Source organism: Netta rufina, assembly GCF_964035555.1.
Source record: "Netta rufina genome assembly, chromosome: 2".
Lineage (NCBI taxonomy): Eukaryota > Metazoa > Chordata > Aves > Anseriformes > Anatidae > Netta > Netta rufina.
The window spans coordinates 19831631-19850421 of record NC_140124.1 but is presented as its reverse complement, the minus strand read 5'-3'; the positions used below and the strand labels follow the sequence as shown (position 1 = coordinate 19850421).

Genomic DNA, 18791 nt, shown 5'->3' with positions numbered 1-18791 from the left:
ATGAAAATAAGGACAAGAAAAAATGAAGGGCAAAATTAACCTTGCCTCTAGAAATTTTCAGTCCAGATTCTCTGAACTTTGAGAAGAAATTACTAGGGATGAACAAAAAAATTGGTTTCATTATAACAAGACGGATGACTAGCTTCGTTCTTTGGTAAGAAACAGGTCAGTACTTCTGAAAAGATGAGAGTCTAAAATGAGGAGCTAAATGGAAGCCATTAATTGTCACAATGTGAAAATGCCAAATGGGTTAATCCAGTGCTTTGATGTACGAAGAATTCATTGTTATCATCTCACACTGGAAAAGAAAATGTTGAGCTTTTACTTTGGATGAGAGGATATTAACCAAAATACCCATATGCCACTTACAAATTATTAAATATGTCAGCCACTGCAGTGTGCTGTGGAAAAAAAGACATAATTTATCCCCTCCATTACACAAATGCAAGCATAGGGCAAAGACCAAGAACATCCTGGAGGGTGACAGTGGCAACATTGAGAAAATAAAACAAATTCTTCTAATTTAGTGCATTGACTAACAAAACCCTCCTGAAAATTCCTTTCTCCATCCTGGGGTGAATAAGTAAAGGCAGACAGTCATTCTTTTTAATGCTGACATTACCAATACCCACCACTGGATCACACCAGTCACCCATTTAGTCAAGTTTCCTCTTTCTAGTCAAAATACGCATGAAGTGTTTCAGGAAAAAATGGCAGTGTCAGCAAAAACAAGTGAGACTACATGGACCCCCTCTGATTAAACATGGCAGCACCTGAAAGACACAGATGTAAAGCCCAGAAAGGAAAAAAAAAAAAAAAGTGATGTGGCCTCATTTTCTGCCTTCAACAGTTTCTCGCTACAGCGACTGCTAAATAAGAGAGGGCAAGGGAGCAAACTCAGTACTAGTACCTTGTTTTCCCACAGGGCTGTTTGTTCCCTAGCTCTGCAGTACTGCCATTCCCAAGGTGAGACCAGCGTACTCTTCAGTTGAGGGGCCACTTCTGAGAGACAGCATGGACAGGTCTGCACCAGTCTTGCTCTCTTCAACCTGCAGAGCCCTTCCACACAGCAAAGAGAATGCTGACCCCCCAAGCATCCCATGTGCCACGATGTTTCACAGATGCTCAGTTTCATTTCATTATAACTTTTCAGTACTTAAAGGGGGTTTATAAAAGAGATGAAGAGTGACTTTTTGCTCAATCAGATAATGACAGGACAAGGGAGAATGGTTTTAAACTAAAAGAGGCGACATTTATATTAGAGGTTAGGAGGAAATTCTTCACTCTGAGGGTGGTGATGCACTAACAGGTTGCCCAAAGAAGCTGTGGATGCCCCATCCCTGGAAGTGTTCAAGGCCAGGCTGGACCAGGTTTTGGGCAACCTGGTGTAGCAGGAGGTGTCCCTGCCTATGGCAGGGGGGTTGGTACTGGATGGTCTTTAAGGTCCCTTCCAACCCAAACCATTCTATGGTTCATGCTTCAAATACCACTGCTGAGCTAGTATATAGCCCTGGCACTAAACGTGAACTGGAAAAAGATATATACCCATTATATAGAGAGGAGATATATACCCATTATATAGAGAGGAGTATTCCATGGGCCCAGTACCAAGTGCTACGTGTTTTGAACATAACCAGAAAACTCTAAGGGAAAGAAGCCACACACAATATGGACAAAAAACAGTACACACTGCTGTCTTTGGGACAAGGAATTTCTTCCTGTCCCTCTTTTAGGTATACAGATATGTCCTCAGCATCTGATTTGCAGTCCATGGATGCCTCATTTAGGAAGATTATTCTTCTCTTAATATTAAATTCTCTGTAACTGTAAGTATGTTTCCTTCATTTCGGTTTAAATTTCATGCAGTAATGCAACAAAAACATAAATAACAAGAATCACAGCATCCCATTTCCTGCAACAGAATTGAACAGAGAAACCATTAGCAAAAGATCTAGTTCCAAAAATCAAAAGCAAAAAATAAGTTCAAGAGAACCAGTAGGGAAATTTGTCAACACATAAGGAAAAGAACATACATGTCAGTATGGTCAAAGCTCAATGAATTTACCCATTCCCTCCCCACCCAGGAAAAAAAAAAAAGAAAAAAAAAAAAAAGAAAAAAAGATTTTTTTTTTTTAAGATTAGAATGTAAGAGATTGTTTTTTTTTTATCATAGCAATTCTGATAACATTTTAATAGTTAAATTAATATTTATATTCATTGTCCCCCTAAAAAGTCACAAAAATTTCACTACTAGTGCTGATTCAGTTAAAAATTTTACAACTAAACTTAGAAATAAGAGCTATGAATTCTGTGGCTCCCTTTTGTCCCTTTTCTAATAATTCTATTGTATAACTAGAGGTCACTTTCGATTTTATTGATCCTAAGATTTTCTATTAAGGATGTCCTACTTGCTCTACATTGATTCAATGTCATGAGAAAGTCTATAAAAATGCTTTTGCTCAATAAGTACTCTATTTAACAATCATGACCACTCTTGCCCTCATCCTAGCACAAAAATTATCTGTATTTCTCTTAAATGCATTATCCCGTCACTTTTTACAGTTATACTATACGTACAGTACATCGAAAAAAGATGTGAAAGAGACAATGTATAACTTTTTACATCAGCATATGCTAGAAAAATACATCTCATCATATTCATATTTTTTGCATCCTACTTCTGAGTCTTGGCAAAGGGAAAAGTGATTTTTCTCCTATTACCAAGTATTTTACAGACTTCCTAATTTTGTGGGCAGCAGGAACTCTTTGCACTGCTTGCTTCTGAGTCTCTGCAGATTTTTTTGCTCTTAAATAGAGTTCTGATTTCCTCCTACCAAATTCATGTTTTCAAATCATTATGGATAGCTGCAACAGGTCAAGCACTAATAAAAAAATTGCTGGCTTTCGTATCATCAAATCATTAGCAAAAAGCTTAGGTTAGGTAGGTGGACATTTTCCATATATGCTCACATGTGTGTCTGTCTAAAGTTTCGTCTGAATGTTTTGCAAGCATTCATATTCATATTCATATTTGCTTCCCCATGTGTTTTTCCCATGATTATCTTTGCAGAATTTTTGCAGAGAAATAAAGAAATGCTACAAAACAAATGGTCTAAAGCACTTGTTTTGCACATGCACTGAAGCCTGTAGTTGTGCCATTAGATATAACGCAGATATACAAAAGAAGATAGGTTCAGAAAAAAAGAAATTTACTGCTTTTATTCACATAGCTTATCCTACTGATCTTCAAGGCATTATCTGACCCAAAAAGAAAATAGATGAAAGAATAGTCAGCCCTCAACATTGTAAGAAATATATATATATATATTTAAAACACAAGGGAAAAAAAAAAAAAAAAAAAAAAAAAAACAAGAAAAAAATACTACTATATAAGCAACTTCTTTTACACTGACTAGGAAATTGCAATTGGATGATACCAGGGGAAAAAAAAAAAAAAAATATATATATATATATATATATACATATATATATATATATAGTACCAAGACCAGGAATCAACATATTTAAGTCTTAAGACAACTTAATCTAATCTAGTGAGACCCCACCTGGAGTACTGTGTTCAGCTCTGGGTCCCCCAGCACAAGAAGGACATGGACCTGCTGGATTGAGTCCAGAGGAAGTCACAAAGATGATCAGAGGGCTGGAGCACCTCTCCTATGAACACTAGCTAAGGGACTTGGTATTGTTCAGCCTGGAGAAGAGAAGGCTCTGAGGAGACCTTATAGCAGCCTTCCAGTACCTAAAGGGGGCCTACAGAACAGCTGAGGAGGGACTCTTGGTCAGGGAGTGTAGGGATAAGATGGGAGGAATGTCTTTGAACTAAAAGAGAGTAGGTTTAGGTTGGATATGAGGAAGATATTCTTCACTATGAGAGTGGTGAGGCCCTGGCACAGGCTGCCCAGAGAAGCTGTGGATCCCTGGAGGTGTTCAAGGCCAGGCTGGATGGGGCTTTGGGCAACCTGGTCGGGTGGGAGGTGTCCCTGCCCATGGCAGGGGGTTGGAACTGGGTGATCTTTAAGGTCCCTTCCAACCCAAACCATTCTATGATTCCATGATCATACAAAGTTTAAGCAAGCCTTTCTATTTCTTTTCTACTTCAAAAAGAAGTCCATAATTTTATCTTTTATCTCAACAGAAGACTTGTAATTCCACCTGTGAAATTAAAAGAATTTCAATACAAGACCAGTGTGCCACTAACATAAAACCAAGTTAATGTATTCTGCACAGAAAATCCCTCTCAGCCTCCGAATCTGTTTATCAGCTATTATACATGTAGTACTTCACACCACTTGGTGGCTTTGCTTCTGGTGTCTCCTGACCACAGCGTTACAACTCTTTTTTCTTTACTTGCTGGTCCAGCCCCTGTGACAGTGAGGAGCAATGGACAGGAGAGAAGGGGAAGCACTACTTTCACATCCTGAATCTTATAGCTTGTCTAGTAACTGCAAGTGGGAAAAAAAAAAAAAAGGCAAAAAAAAAAAAAAAAAAAAAAAAAAAAGGGTAGATATGCAGTAGCGCTTGCCTGTCTCTTCTGTAACAGAAGCCCAGAAGCCAGTCCAGTACAGACAGGATGTAGCCAAAATCCCTCACCCATTCAGCAAAATAACAATCAGAAAAGGCAACAACCATTTTTCCAGAAGACAAAAATCCATTCTGCCTGCTGCACTCTTGTCGAGCTATGTATTATTCACATCAAGAATAATCTTTATGTCTTTGACTCATGCAGATAACACAAGTCACTTAAACAGCCTTCAGAGGAGAAGATGAACAAACCACAAGTTGAGAAAATCACATTTGGTGGGTGAGCACAATTTACAAAACACTGCTGTGCAGGGGCTCACAAGGGAGTGTGGCAGAAACTCCTGCAGGCACTCTGGGATTATTGTCATGCACAAACCCCATCAACTTGTCCAGGACTTGCCACTCACACCCAACAGTGAGAGAAGAGAACTGAGAAGACTGTACTCCTTTTATTCTCTTCATACACATAGAGCAGGTTGGGTTCAGACCCTTGGACAAGTGAAGAGAGAAGCAGATAAATAACCTGTACTTGATGGCTTTCTGGAAAAATCCCATCTCTGTCAAGATCCAAGAGCTGTTTTCTCCACAACTTCCCCAATTAGCTAACTCAGAGTACCCCAGGAAATCCAATAAATGTCTGCTTTAGTAATCTATACAGCATTTTGTTCCCCTATAGCATTCCCTGTAGCAGTTCATTCCAAAGACTTCATAAAAGTACATAAATTGAAAAAGCATTTAAAATATCATGGAAAAGAGTTAATAAAAAGAATCTACTTGGAAGTTTTCTAGCACATATTTTTGGAATGGAGAGGCAAAAAGAAAAGGGCAAGAAAGGAGAACACAGAAATGAAGAAACAAGGAAGAACAGGACAGAGAGGAATCTCAGAGAATAGCTGAGATTAGATGGGACTGCTGGGAACCATTCAGTTGTTCCCCCTGCTCAAAGCAGTAAACTACAGATTGCTCAGGAACGTGACCGATCCCAAGATTCATCATGAAAGAAGTATAAGAATTTTCTCTCAGATGGAAAAAATATGCTGGGAGCTTCCAAGGACTGCAATCTCAGGCTGTGTCAGCAGAGATTAAGACAGGAAGGCAGTAGGATGGTACCTGTGATTTTCTGTCACATTTCTCAAGACTTACAAAGTAGGTTTTCTCAGGAAGCGCTAGAGTATGAGAATCCACCTTAAACCTTAGCCCTCCCTTTGATCCGACACTTCAATACCCTCCCTGCCAAGAACCACTGCAGAACATCTCTGTTTCTGCAAGTTGATCTGGAATCACTGCTTTTGATCTACACAGCATTGCCACAGACAAGAACTAAAGACTGGGGAGCAATTTATACTGTTATAAAGTTAGAGAGATCAGTAGCTAAGGCGAGCCAAAGAAGGTACATGAAGGCAATTCTTAAGTAAACATAGCAGAGAGGAAATGGCTGATTGGAAACTTCTGTACTTGAGCTCATCCAGGAGAGGCAAGTGCACAAGAAAAGGATCCATTGTATGCTGTGGAATAAGACTGCACGCTAACTAACCCCCTACCCCTAAAGGTAGGGATTTTTCTTCAGAGAGGCATAAATGTTGGTTGAGACACTGTATCCCTGTATATGCTCTTTATTTAGAAGATCTTAAAACTAATTTTTATTCAGAGAGAAGGCACACAGAATGGGGTAGTTTTTCAGGATGGTAAAGCACTTCCAGCCTCTCCTAAAATGCATTTGTCTCTCCTTCAAACTACAGAGTTGAATGAAATCCCATGGAAGCAACAAGCTAGAGGAAAAATACTCTGAAATTATACTGTATAGAAGGAAAACATTCCCTGTAAAGCTTTTAAATGTAGCCTTTTGACTTCTTAACAACATAATTTTTCAAGTGTTCTAAAGAGCAATCCATTTTCTATCGACTCCTCCAGAAAACAATGCTTTGGTTTTGTTTGTTTTTCTCTTGTCATGTTATGTCAGCATGACAGATTGGCAACTGATGCTGACCTTAATGGATTCTTGATAGAGGACCCAGGACTGCAACTTAAAACGCTGTCAATTGCTGCTTAAACGAAAATCAAAACAACAAATTTACAAAAACATGCATCTTTTAGGTCATACAAGATTTAATGGTGTTTTCTTTACCAATTCCTCCTGCTTAGCTATTTAGGATAAACAATACCTCTAAAGCTATGGATTTTTAAAAGATGTTTGGAGTCCAGGGTTGTGCCTCTTCAAAAATTAAAAGCCTTAAAAATGTTTACTTAGAAACTAGAAAGCAGCTATTACTGTAGGAAAGTATTTCTTTTTACTCAGAAGTTAACGTAATTTTTATGTTACCTAACACAGAATTTGTTCAGTCCCGAATTGTCACTGCATTGGCAGGAGATTCAAGCAGCTCTGATGAATATTGGAAGGTAGTAATAATGTGATTCTATCCAGCCAGCTTTGGTTTCATAGGAAACACTTTTCTTGAATCACGTACATACTTTTTTTCTACTGCATAGCACTGTAATAGAAGGAGACCTGAACAATGTAAAATTATGTCTCAAACATCTGTTTCAGCTGGGAGTCTTGCTACTTTCTCTGTAAAGCTTAGGGTAGGACAATGGACAAAACAGCCAATAGGGCTGATTCAGGATGGCAATTTCTCTGTCCTTATACTCTTCAACTCTTCAAAGTATTTTAAAAAATTAATCAGAAGTTACAATTTTGTGGCAAGATTTAAACTAGAATATAGAAAGTCCTTGGATCTTAATTTCAGCATTAAAACAACATGAAGAAATACCAAGGATGCAGATGTCATGAAATGTCATGGACTTTCTTCCAAGTAGATCATAGTAGATTCCACTGTAATTTAGTACTATATTTGCTAATCTTTTCACTACCTAAAGAGGCACCTTTCAGAAATTAAGGTTTTTTTCCCCATCTCCAAGTTTTGAGTAGATCCTTATCGAACATTTTATGCCAGTGCAATGGGAACAGTTTCAGCAAGTTTATGCATAAACAAATTCCAAGTTTCTCGTTGATGAAGGTACTGTTTATCCAGACCTAGAACAACAACAGACCTAGTCAACAACAACTTATCAACAGAGAACAACACCAATACAAGTTTCCTTCCACAAAGCACCATGTCACCATGTTTCAAATAGGGTAGGAAAAGCAGTTTCTCCTGTGGGCTCCAGAAGCAGACAACTCTCCTTGTCTTATGCAACATTTAGCCAAGATAAAATAGATACAAGTGCGTTTGGAAAGTGTGAGATACGTAGATGTACTAAGCCCATTATGTATTGGGATACAACACAGCCCTTACTACCTAAGTTTTAATTCAAACTGGTACCTATGAGTTGAACTCTATAATTCCCTGAAAATTCTCAACAGCCCCTAGTCCTTCAGAAGGATTACCACAATAACTGTGGATAAAGTAGACTGATTTAAGAAAATGTATGCTTATTAAATGAGATTCTAATCTGTCTGGACTTCATACAGGAGCATTGTCTTCTCTCTAAACATCCAAACAGGATTCCCCTATTCATACTTTTCTAACCAAACCCAAACAAGCTCTCCAGTTAAAGCATAAATGCTTATAGAAAACAGTCCTATTAATATACTTTTGCCAGTATATTAATATACACTATATAGAGCCACTTTCCTGAGGACCTTATAGATTAAGTCTCCTGGTTCATGTGGGAGTCAGGGTACAAAACTGTAAGCCCTCACAAAAGGTGTGAAATCATCTCAGCTTTGTTCACCAAGGGCTCCAGAGGCAGCTGAAACAGCTGAGAGGAAGTCAGACAGCTTCTCTTCCTCTCCACATATCACTGGAGATCTGTCCTCAAATTAGAGTATAGCTCCTGTAGCTGAATCCTTATAAAGCCCCATCAGGCAAACTCACCTATGGTGTACATGGTATTCTGGATATAAGCACAGAGATAGACAAGGGCAAAGCATACATCCAATTACTTTAAGTTTTTGCCTGAGATTTGTATATATCCATCTGCATATGTATGCACACTTGTGCTCAGACACACAAGACAATCCACTGAATAACTGACAGAAAGAGCAGTAAAGTGTTCCTATTCTCCTGAATCCAATCATTTTTCATCAAACCACTAGGAAAAGAGTAGACTTAAAGTTTATATTATTTTAAACAGACTTTTACAAAATATAGCTTACACATTCCTGTTAACACAATGTAAACTATGGTACATGGAACCACCGAACTACAAAACAGTGAAGTAAACTCCACTCTATAATCCACAGAAATCCAAAAAACTCTCCTTCTTCTTGATGGTAGAATTTCACCACGAACAAATTTTGCTTAACCTTAAGATCAACAACCACAATGGCAAAAGGTAAAGATTTTTTTAAAATTTATATTGTGCTAAATATCTGTGCTGATATTTCTCTTTAGCAGTCCTTCAACGTGGCCCATTAATCTACAAAGTTCTCAAACAAGAAAGCTCTTAATGCCTCCTGTCTGTTTTACGCCCCAGGCTTTATTGCATTAATAGACAATAGTAATTATCAATTTATAATGAGAGATTGCAACTAAATCCAGAGTAAAGCCACAGTAGAAACAATTAACTTTCACCAAATAAAATGGAATCAAGTATTACCAATTGTAATTTGGCCATAGCCAGGCCAATTTCCAATGTCAAAAGTGAAACACTAGAAAAGAGATACTTTAGGGGGAAAAGATCAAATACTAAGGAATTAATATCAATTAAAAATGTATATTGTGGACTACTGGGTTACAGTCATAAGCAAACGTGATGTTTGGGTAACAAGTCTTCATTGCTTTTTTTTTTTTTCTCCACTTTTTACCATTTAATTTCAATATTTTATTAATTTAGGTAAGTTTCTATTTATAATTTTTTTATCACATCTGGCTTACAGAACGCTTCATATCTGAGTTCACCAGGACATAATAGATCCATAAATGGATCACTCAGTCAGGCTTCTAGACGTTTGCTAATGACAAATTAATTGTTTGCTAATCACACAGCTTTGAAGTTTGATGTAAGCTAAAAGTGACAGTTCATCTAAGGCAAATGAACTCTCTGGGTTCAGCTATTAAATTTCAAACATTAAAAAGTACTTAAAGAGATACTTCAAATACTATTGAAAATGAGAGATTTCAGTGACATCAATGGAGTTACAATTGCATGATAACTAGCCTAAGTGAGATTGGACATAAAACCCTAAGTTTTATAGTGTTATTTTGACCTACAAATATTACTTCCTGTTAGAGTGCTACTACATATCAGTATGAAGAAATTAATACTACTTCCAAAAACTACAGAGAGGTGGGGCTGGTAATCTAATAATGAAACACGAGAATTACTTGATTTACCTGACTCTGCAATTCACTCTGTTGCTTCAGGCGAAGATTTTCTGGTGTATCAGCCACTGTAGTGAAGGACTGCTTTGGGTAATGTCTAAAACAAGAAGCACAAAGCCAAAGGGTAAATATTTACACATGATAGAAAGTCAAATGCATCCCAGCACTGTTTCCTAGACTGTACAGAACTATTTCAGAGTTTACTGAATTTGTGATAGAAGTATTTAGTCTAAAAATATTGTGTCAGTCATGCCTTGCAAACACAACAGGAATGAGTTCCTGTAATAAGTCTAAATACCACCCATCATCCCGGCCGCTGTCTATTGAGACCAACAGGACAAAATTCGTTTTCAATAAAGTGAATAAAAGTATGTTTAACTGCCCTTTCTTGGTATAGTCATGTGATGAATGAAGACTGAAGTAGAATGCCTTAAAATAAAAGTGGTATATATAAATTCAAAAGTTCCATAAATGAGTACAGATGGAGTAGCATGGTGTCTTAAATCCATTAGTGCAGAAACCTGAGGGATCAAGACAGGTTATACCGACAATCCAGGTACAGAAGGTCAAACACTTTAATGGTAAATGTGTTGATACACTGTTGTGTATAAAAGAAAAATCATATCTACTACCAAAGATTGCAATGGCTCAGGACTGCAATCTATTAGTCATCTCTTTTTTGATTTGAAATTTTACACCACTTTAACACATTCCTACTATTTTCTCTGGCATTTTAGACATCTTTAATAGTAAGACCCTAGTCATCATACTTAGATTTCATTTACAGAACTATGATTTATTCATTTTCATAGATTTATCCTGTAACCTTACTGCCAAACCAAAAGCTATCTTATAGGAAAGACCAACAAAAGAAGGAAATAACAACAGTAGACAGGCTATCCCAAAAGACAACATGAGGCAGAAACATTTTAATGAAACTGATTCTTACTAATTTATTTCCAGAACCTTCAGCCTCAAACCAAAAGATTCAGCTTACAATTTTGTGAGGCACTCACGCATTCAGTTACCACTCACAGCTTCTCATGTCTGTCAGCTAATCCATTTGTGCCTCTAACATTTCAGAGGTAAAACAAAACAGGCATAGCATTTTAGACACAATAACATTCGCAGCTTAATATCTGCAGAGGGAGTAAGCAGTAAGTAAGAGTCAAAAGACTGAGGACATACAGTATTAACCTGGAGTTTGCCCACGGAAATGTTTCTCTCTAATATGTTCTTTCGGAAACTAGTTCAGTCTCTACAGCTCCATTAGAAAATTTCTCTGCTTTGCAAAGATTATATATATTTTCAATCAAAACTGTAAGTTTTGTTTTCCATTTACAAGTCTTATTTCCATGAAGTGTGTGGTTTCATAGTTAATTTTTATCTGACAGATGGAGGACTAATGACACTGCACGTTTAAAAATTTAAGGTGAAATACATTCCCACCTATTAGACATTTGTCTGGAATAGCCAACATCACTGAAAACCAGAAAAATAAAATCCCAGTCGTGACACAATCCAGCCAATTCTTCTGCAGCTACAGTCCTCCCAAGCCCACCTAAGCTGTAGCTCAGGCCACAGGAAGCAGTGTTTCATTCAGCCCATGTATATGCTGAAGGAGGCTGCTGCCTGTCTTCCTCCCTTCTCAGACCAGGGGCTCCCCATGGCCAGGTGGTGCCAGGGAGCTGAATGGCTCAGTCACAGCTCCAGCAGTGCATGGGGAGACAGGACTGGGCTTTGCTGAGGGCATAAACTGGAATCAGCACTTGCATGAAGCAAATGTTATCCGCACAAGAAAGTGCTGAATGCCTTGGAAGAGGCAGATACTTGCAGAAGTGAAGTTTTCTTCCCCTTTATTTCACCTCTTCCCTCATCCTTCCTCATTTGGTATAGAAGAGAAAGACAAACGCCAGACTGGCCACAAGGAGGGCCATGAGCTCCATTTGGAAAGCAGCAATGGACAGATGGAGAAGGCAATGAGCCACCTCACAGTCAGGGTTTGCTGATATCCAAGGAAAATTGTAGCAATGAAGAGTGCGCAGTATAAGGAAAGGCAGACTCAGATATCCGTAGATAACTCATGCAGACAGCAGAATCCCTGCCCCTGAAATATCAACTGCCACACACATGATTCAAGAACAATGTTAGGCAAATGTCGAATGCCAAAACCATTCCCATAAAGTTTCATAGCACTGCTTTCTATTGTGGTTATGTACTATGACCCTGGTAGCACAATCATGACAATCAACTGTACTCATCCCCTTTAACACGGGAAGCACAGAGCAGGAGACAGCTCAGGTGGCTTTTTTTTCTTTTTTTGCCTAGTCCCCTTGTGAATCCATGTAACACTGAGACAGGTGTCCAAGTCACAGCCCTCAAAACCTGCTGGCAACAGCAGCAGAGGTGTTTCTGTAAAGCTAGGCTCCCAAATTATCCTCGTCTTTATTCTGAAGCATATGAGAGTATACTTTGTCCCTATCCTACACCAGCTTTTATCTCTGATCATTTGCAAATCAAATGGTTTGTTCCACAATTAGTATTCAGAAACTCACAAGTATTTCAACAATCAGAGCAAATCACTTGGGCACTGATGTTATCTAAGATCGTTACTTATTTTAGAAACACTAGCTCCATATTTCAAGTGGAAAAGATATTCTTTGTCTTGAACAAGTGGTGCTTTAGTATGCTTCAAATGACAGTGAAAACTGATTATATCAATGAAAAGTATTTACACTTGAACATGGAAGTAAATAAATAGTATTCATGACAAAATGAAAAAACTGCTGAAATTGAAATCAGCCTTTAAACTGATCATATTAACCATTTATCACAATGTATTACTGTGATTAAAAAAAAAGAATCATTTAGCAAAATTAAATTAGCAAAGTATTCCACTATGGGCTGTCATTTTAGCTGTAGCTGATTTATGAAACCACCCACATGGTTTATCAACCAGAAAGACACGGTTTTATATGCATCCTTCTAAATTATGGAAATTCTTGCCTCCAAACCATTAAAAACACTAGCATTAAATTTAAATCCCATCTTCAACATTCACATATGTTTTAAGCTTACTGACACTGTGTCTTCAGAATCACTAAAAATATCAGTAATTAAGATATTATATGAAAACTATCTATGATGCATTGTAACGCTGCACAATTTTGACTGAAATAGAAGGTTTGTTGAACACAAATGTTAAAATGATCAAATCTGCTTCTTAACTATCAGATTAAGACTATACCACATTTCATTAGACGGGTCTGAATAGGGTGAGTAAATGGATGGCAACGGCCTTGAACTCACAGGGCTCACAGCCCCTGGTAAGCTGTTGCTCAGTTTCCCTTTGTCTGAGGTGACGTCTGAGGAAAAAGCTGAGAATTGCTTAAAGAGGTTGATGTCATGCCAGCTGCTTAATAGCAGTGTCCAAAGGGTTTTGTTTGTTTGTTTTAAGCCTTTGTTACTAGTCTAAGTCTACTTAGCAATATGTCTTACCACACTAATGCTATTAGGATTAATCCTGTATAAAGACCTATACAAGAAGGTCCAGAACAAATCAGTATATACATGATGGTGCTTCTGCTATGTACTGCATTGCTAGCTTCTGCTTCACAGCCTGATAAATAAATTAAATCACAACTCAATCTCTGACTGTATGAGAAAACACCTTCACTTTTGAGATTTGGAAACAATAATAGCAAAACCTTCAAGAATTCAGAAAATTACCTAGGAAAGTTTCTTAGCTTTTCCACTGATGAATCATAGAAAATTTCCCAACTACTTGTTAGGCTTTCATCAGCTTTTCCACACTTTCAAACCAACAAAAGGAATAAAAATATGTTCTGAGAGATAATGGGATGAAGATTCAGCTTTCCCTGTTCTGAAAAAGGTCAGATTCAAAGTCTGAGATAAATTCAAGCCTGTTCTGAAATTAACATGTTCGTGCCTCGTTCTTGCTCATTCTGATTTACCCAACATTTAAGATATGACTAAGAGATTTTTTGTGAGTGTATTTTCTAACTGTAATGTTAGCTGTCACAGTTACAGAATTACAACACTTAACTAGATTTCTGTCAGGTTATCTCTTCCCCTAGAATATCTATTCTAAATTGTCCACAATGTACAAATTGTGATATCTTTCAAACAGAGAATATCCACAAGCTACACAAATGAAAACTATTTCCCTTCTGCTAAGAAGAGGGACAGCTCTATCAAATCTTTTCAGAATACCAATTACCATCACTGTCTGTCACATCAGGCCATACCTGTCCTCTCCTTATTTTTGTTTCTAGTTCTTCTATTTCAAGTCAACTGTAGAGGACAAGGAGGTTAAGAAAAAAAAAAAAAAAAACACTTGTTTTCAGTTGCGGTAATGCAGACTGGAAAAAATAAAAATAAAAAAAAAAAAAAAGAAAATTAACGAAATGGAATTAAACCAATATTACAAGAATTACAAAAAACACGCAGACTGCTGTGTGTTTTCTGAATTCAGCACAAAAACACAGAGGAGAAACACAAAGCAGCAATTAACTTTCATATGGGAGACATGAGAAGAAATAATTTACCTAGAAAAAGGAGACAAGATATTAAGCTCTCCTCAGCCAGCAAGTGTTTAAACTGGCAGCTTACCCCCAGGTTTGAAGACTCAAGGGACTACTTTCCACTCCTTACCTTGAAACCATGCCATTGCACAGAAAGAAATGTAAGATGTGCAATAGCAAGAAAAAAAAAAAAAAAAAAAAGGAAGCAGCAGGGAAACCTTGCCCATGGCTGACTTCTTGCTTCAACCTTCTTGTTCAGTTGCACTTCCTCCTCTGAAACTCTGAGAGGGATTTCTCTGGGTTTTCTGTTTTGTTTTGAACTTTCTGTACAAGATCATTTATCTTTAAAATATTATAAAGTCTTTTGGATTAGGAATAATCTAAGTAGTGGGTAACACCGTTTTGGTACTGCAGAACTCAGGCAACAAGGCAGGCAAGGAAGGTTTGACAGCTCTCCACAAAGGACAAAATTCTTTGTGGCTTCTGGCATCTGCCCTGCTGTATGAAGAATAGGCACTCTGGCTGTGATTCGTTTGCTTTAGAAAATAATTTTCCTCTCTTCATCTTCTATTGTTCAAGGGATTGCTTTTTGACATACTTAATTTGTGCATCTGTATTTCTTATTTGAAGTAGAAGAGACAGTTGTTCCAGTATGCCCGCTAAATACAAGTTCATGCTTATGAGAAAATTCCCCTAGAGAGGTGAGTTTGGATTGGTTTGCAGGAGATTTAGAAGAGAGGGATGTCCACAAAAAAAATGTTAGCAAGGATATTCTATCTGCTTGTTGGGGTAAGTCAACCCTCACAATCCTCACTTCTGGAGCAAGTGAAGGGCCATGTATCACTCTACTGTAGAACCAAACCCATGTTGCACAGCTTTGTGTTACCAGCCTCGCATTTGATACCTTTTCACAGAGACTTGTATCTAGGGCTGCCTAGAAAAGTTAGGGTTAGGGACCACATTAAATATTCTGACTGTATTTGGCCCCAAGAAACAGTGTCTTACTGTCCTCCAGCTAGAGGCTGAAAAAATGAAGCTTTTAACAAAAGACAGCAAGGCAGAAAAATGATCACTACATTTCAGAGCAAACAGCATAAAAAATTGAATAGCCAGTCCTAATATCAAATTTCATGGCTCTTACAATTTGAAATTCCATACAGAAATTCGAATGCATCAAAGTAGTAGAATGGCTGTCTCAGCAAATGCAAGGCATATGATGAAGAACATCTGAAATCACAGGAGTGGACTACTTAAAGAAATCTTTAAAAATACAACAGAAGGGATACGCAGGTCACGTCTAAGAACCTTGCCATATGACAAAAAGAAATGGTTTAGTGCAGCCAGCTGGCCTCCAGATTTAGGGGGAAAAAAGCTAAAAGCCCAGCACCATGGACTTTAATAGCAGAATTCCCAGAATTTTCACTGTAGCCAAGCTCTAACTTTTCAAAAATTTTCATTTCAATATAGCTATTCCTCAGCTATATTGATAATTCCTCAGATGCCAATGCTTGGGGGAAATAAATGAATCTTCCTATCTTCCTATCACACTGAAAGCCCTGAGCTATGCAGGAACCCCTATTAATGGACACTGACAGCAGATTAAAAAGTGAGAACTATTGGAGCAGGATCCACAGAGGATCAAAAAGTTCAGGGAAGGAAGAGGGAGCTCTGGCAACACAAAGTGAAAAACAAAGACGTGACTGCAACAGCAAAATCTGTAGAACACTGGAAACCTCTCAACAAAAAAGACACACACCTTATATCATTTGCCAGTGCTAGACTGCTACCGGGATTACAGGCAGTGAGTTTAAAGCTCACCTGGGTTAATATATTACCTATACACAGAAAGCTCCATAGGTTTGTAAGAAAAATTTTTTTTCTAATATTTTAAGTGATCACCAGTGACACATCGAAAGGCTGATACCTCAAAATTTCCAAATACTTCCCCATGGCATGACTGTTATTATTTCTTTCAAAATATCCATGAAACAAAACCCCATAAATGCAAGCAGGAAAAATCACAGTCTAAAGCAGAGTTTCTCAGTACCTTCACTTGCTGATTTACAGCAGCAAATCTAGTATGGTAAGCTAACACATACCAACATCCACAGCTGTTATGGCTGATGCTGTTTTATCCCTTCAGCATCACTTTTAAGAACCCCAGTAATACGACACAGAGATGCCACAAAAGCAGTATGCAACGCACAGGTCCAAATGCTTGGTTACTTCAGCATAGCCCTGACGTGCTGTATATTTATGACACCTGTACAGAGCTGGTTTGCTCAAATTCTAGGGTTGACTGGGGTATAATTCATGCCTCCAGCAGTGACAAATTTACTTACAAATTTCCTAAATTTTCCTATCAATTACTCTACCAGCAATGAATAGGTATCTCAAGCAGCATAACACTGAAATATGCAAGTAGGATCTAAATTCTGCCCTTATGTGATGTGTGCACTTTTTTATCCCGTAATTCTGATATTTTTTTTCAAGTAGTAAGAACTTTTATGCCAAAAAATTACTCATATAAATGCTTTCTCTGCTTACCACAAGCCACCATCTCTGTACATGGCCAACTGCAAGGATTCCCACCTTATATATCAAAACTGCCAAATCTTGCTGGGTTTACAGGGGAATGTTTTGTAATTTCCTTTCTTCCACATACTGTCATTTCATCACCTGATTTCTAATAATAGGTGTATATATACTCAAATCATTTCCATAAATCTTCTTTGGTTAACAGAATCTTTTTTGATTCAGTGAAATGTGTCAAAGACTATATAGGTGATTTATTTAACCATTTCCTTACCAAAAGGAACACTGTATTTATTACATGAAACAGCACCTTTACAACTACAGTTGCTTAAACAACATTCTTTCCCTATGTTCCAAAACCACACCTCATCTATTCCTATCCTTCATACACAACAAGGCACTTTTAATGAAAAGTCATCATTACCTCAGCCTGTCAGACTTACAATGACCGACTCTCTCTGTGCTTGTATGGCAAGTCAAGCTTTGTCATGACTGATGAAGGACACGAAAAGCCCACCCAGCAGCAGCAGTTTAAGACACGCTAGAAGTGACTTCTTAAAACATTAACCAACAAGGATTTCAAAAGATGTGTTTACATCAAACATCATGATATTAACAAACAAAATACATAAGATAAAAACTGCATTCACCATACAAATATTGGAAAAATAGAGGCATGGCACTGCAACGTTCACAAAGGAAAATTCTAGGGGTAGTAAACACCACAACCGTCTGGTGTAGGATTTTGTATAGCCCTATGTGACTGCAAATCCTGAGAAGCTGATTGTAAATCAAGCTCAGTTACAGGATTTGCATCTTACTCTCATCATGTCTGTGCTGAAACATCTATCCAGTCAGGTAACATTGGTTAAACATTTTCTATTAGCAGAAATTAAAGTTTCTTGAAGAATATCCAAGAGTCTGGGCATTTTTGCCTGGAATTAGAGTCCCATTCAATTGATGAATGTAAAGAAAATGGTTTCACCCCTGAACTATTATTTTTTCTATTCATTGTTATTAATGCTTTCTGCAGCATCCCCATGCTTAGCATTCAAGATAAAGCCAAAACACTGTACTTGTACATGTTTGTCATGCTGAGGAAATCTTGCCAGTAACCACATCTTATAAACAGGTACTTAAGACAAGATCAGGCATTCAGAAGCTCCTAGATAATAGGAAGTACCCAGTACATGGACTGAAATGAAACATCTAAATGGACATCAAAATTTAAAGCTTTCTGAAACAAAGTCCATCTAGAAGTGGAATACAAGCAAAACTTGAATCTGTCCTAATTCCACTTTTTTGTCTCCCAGGTTTTCAAATGCAAAAAGTATGAACTTTCATTGTAAAAGAATTAATGGCAATAATCTATGACAGAAAAACATCAGAGATCAAGAAAGAGTGATTATCTACTGCTTACTATATGTATTAAGCCTTCAGTTCCAAGAAAATAATCAACTGAAATAATATTTGCTACCAAAAATATTAAATTTACATGTATTCATTGAAAAACTGTTAGTTCATATATGAGTAGATCACAGTTGTAATGTAACTGGATTACAGCTGTTGTACTTCTAAAACTGAAAGAAGACAACTTTAAATAAATAAATAAACCCAAAACCTGGGAAACAAAACATGGACTTTTTTTTTTCTAGTTTCCAGCTTCCATGTTTTCTACTACATAACACCTCTGTGTAAGCTGACTATTTTTAATTGTTTTTTTTATGCTTTTCTTTGCTTCTTTTGCAAAACTATAAAGCCAAACTACATTAGACAATTCATTGGTGCTTCTGAATTTCAAACTTATCCTTCCAATACATGGTAAATAGGGACACTAAAAGCCACC

At 37.4% G+C, this 18791-nt stretch overlaps 1 protein-coding gene across 1 annotated transcript in view; it reads right to left on the bottom strand.

The window, feature by feature from the left end:
* Positions 1–18791, bottom strand: part of LOC311222510 (LIM zinc-binding domain-containing Nebulette) — a 256423-nt gene that overhangs the window by 172299 nt on the left and 65333 nt on the right. The window contains exon 3 of the mRNA XM_084306842.1: positions 9879–9963. Within this exon, the coding sequence (XP_084162968.1) occupies positions 9879–9963 (85 nt within the window). The remainder of the gene's footprint in view (positions 1–9878; positions 9964–18791) is intronic.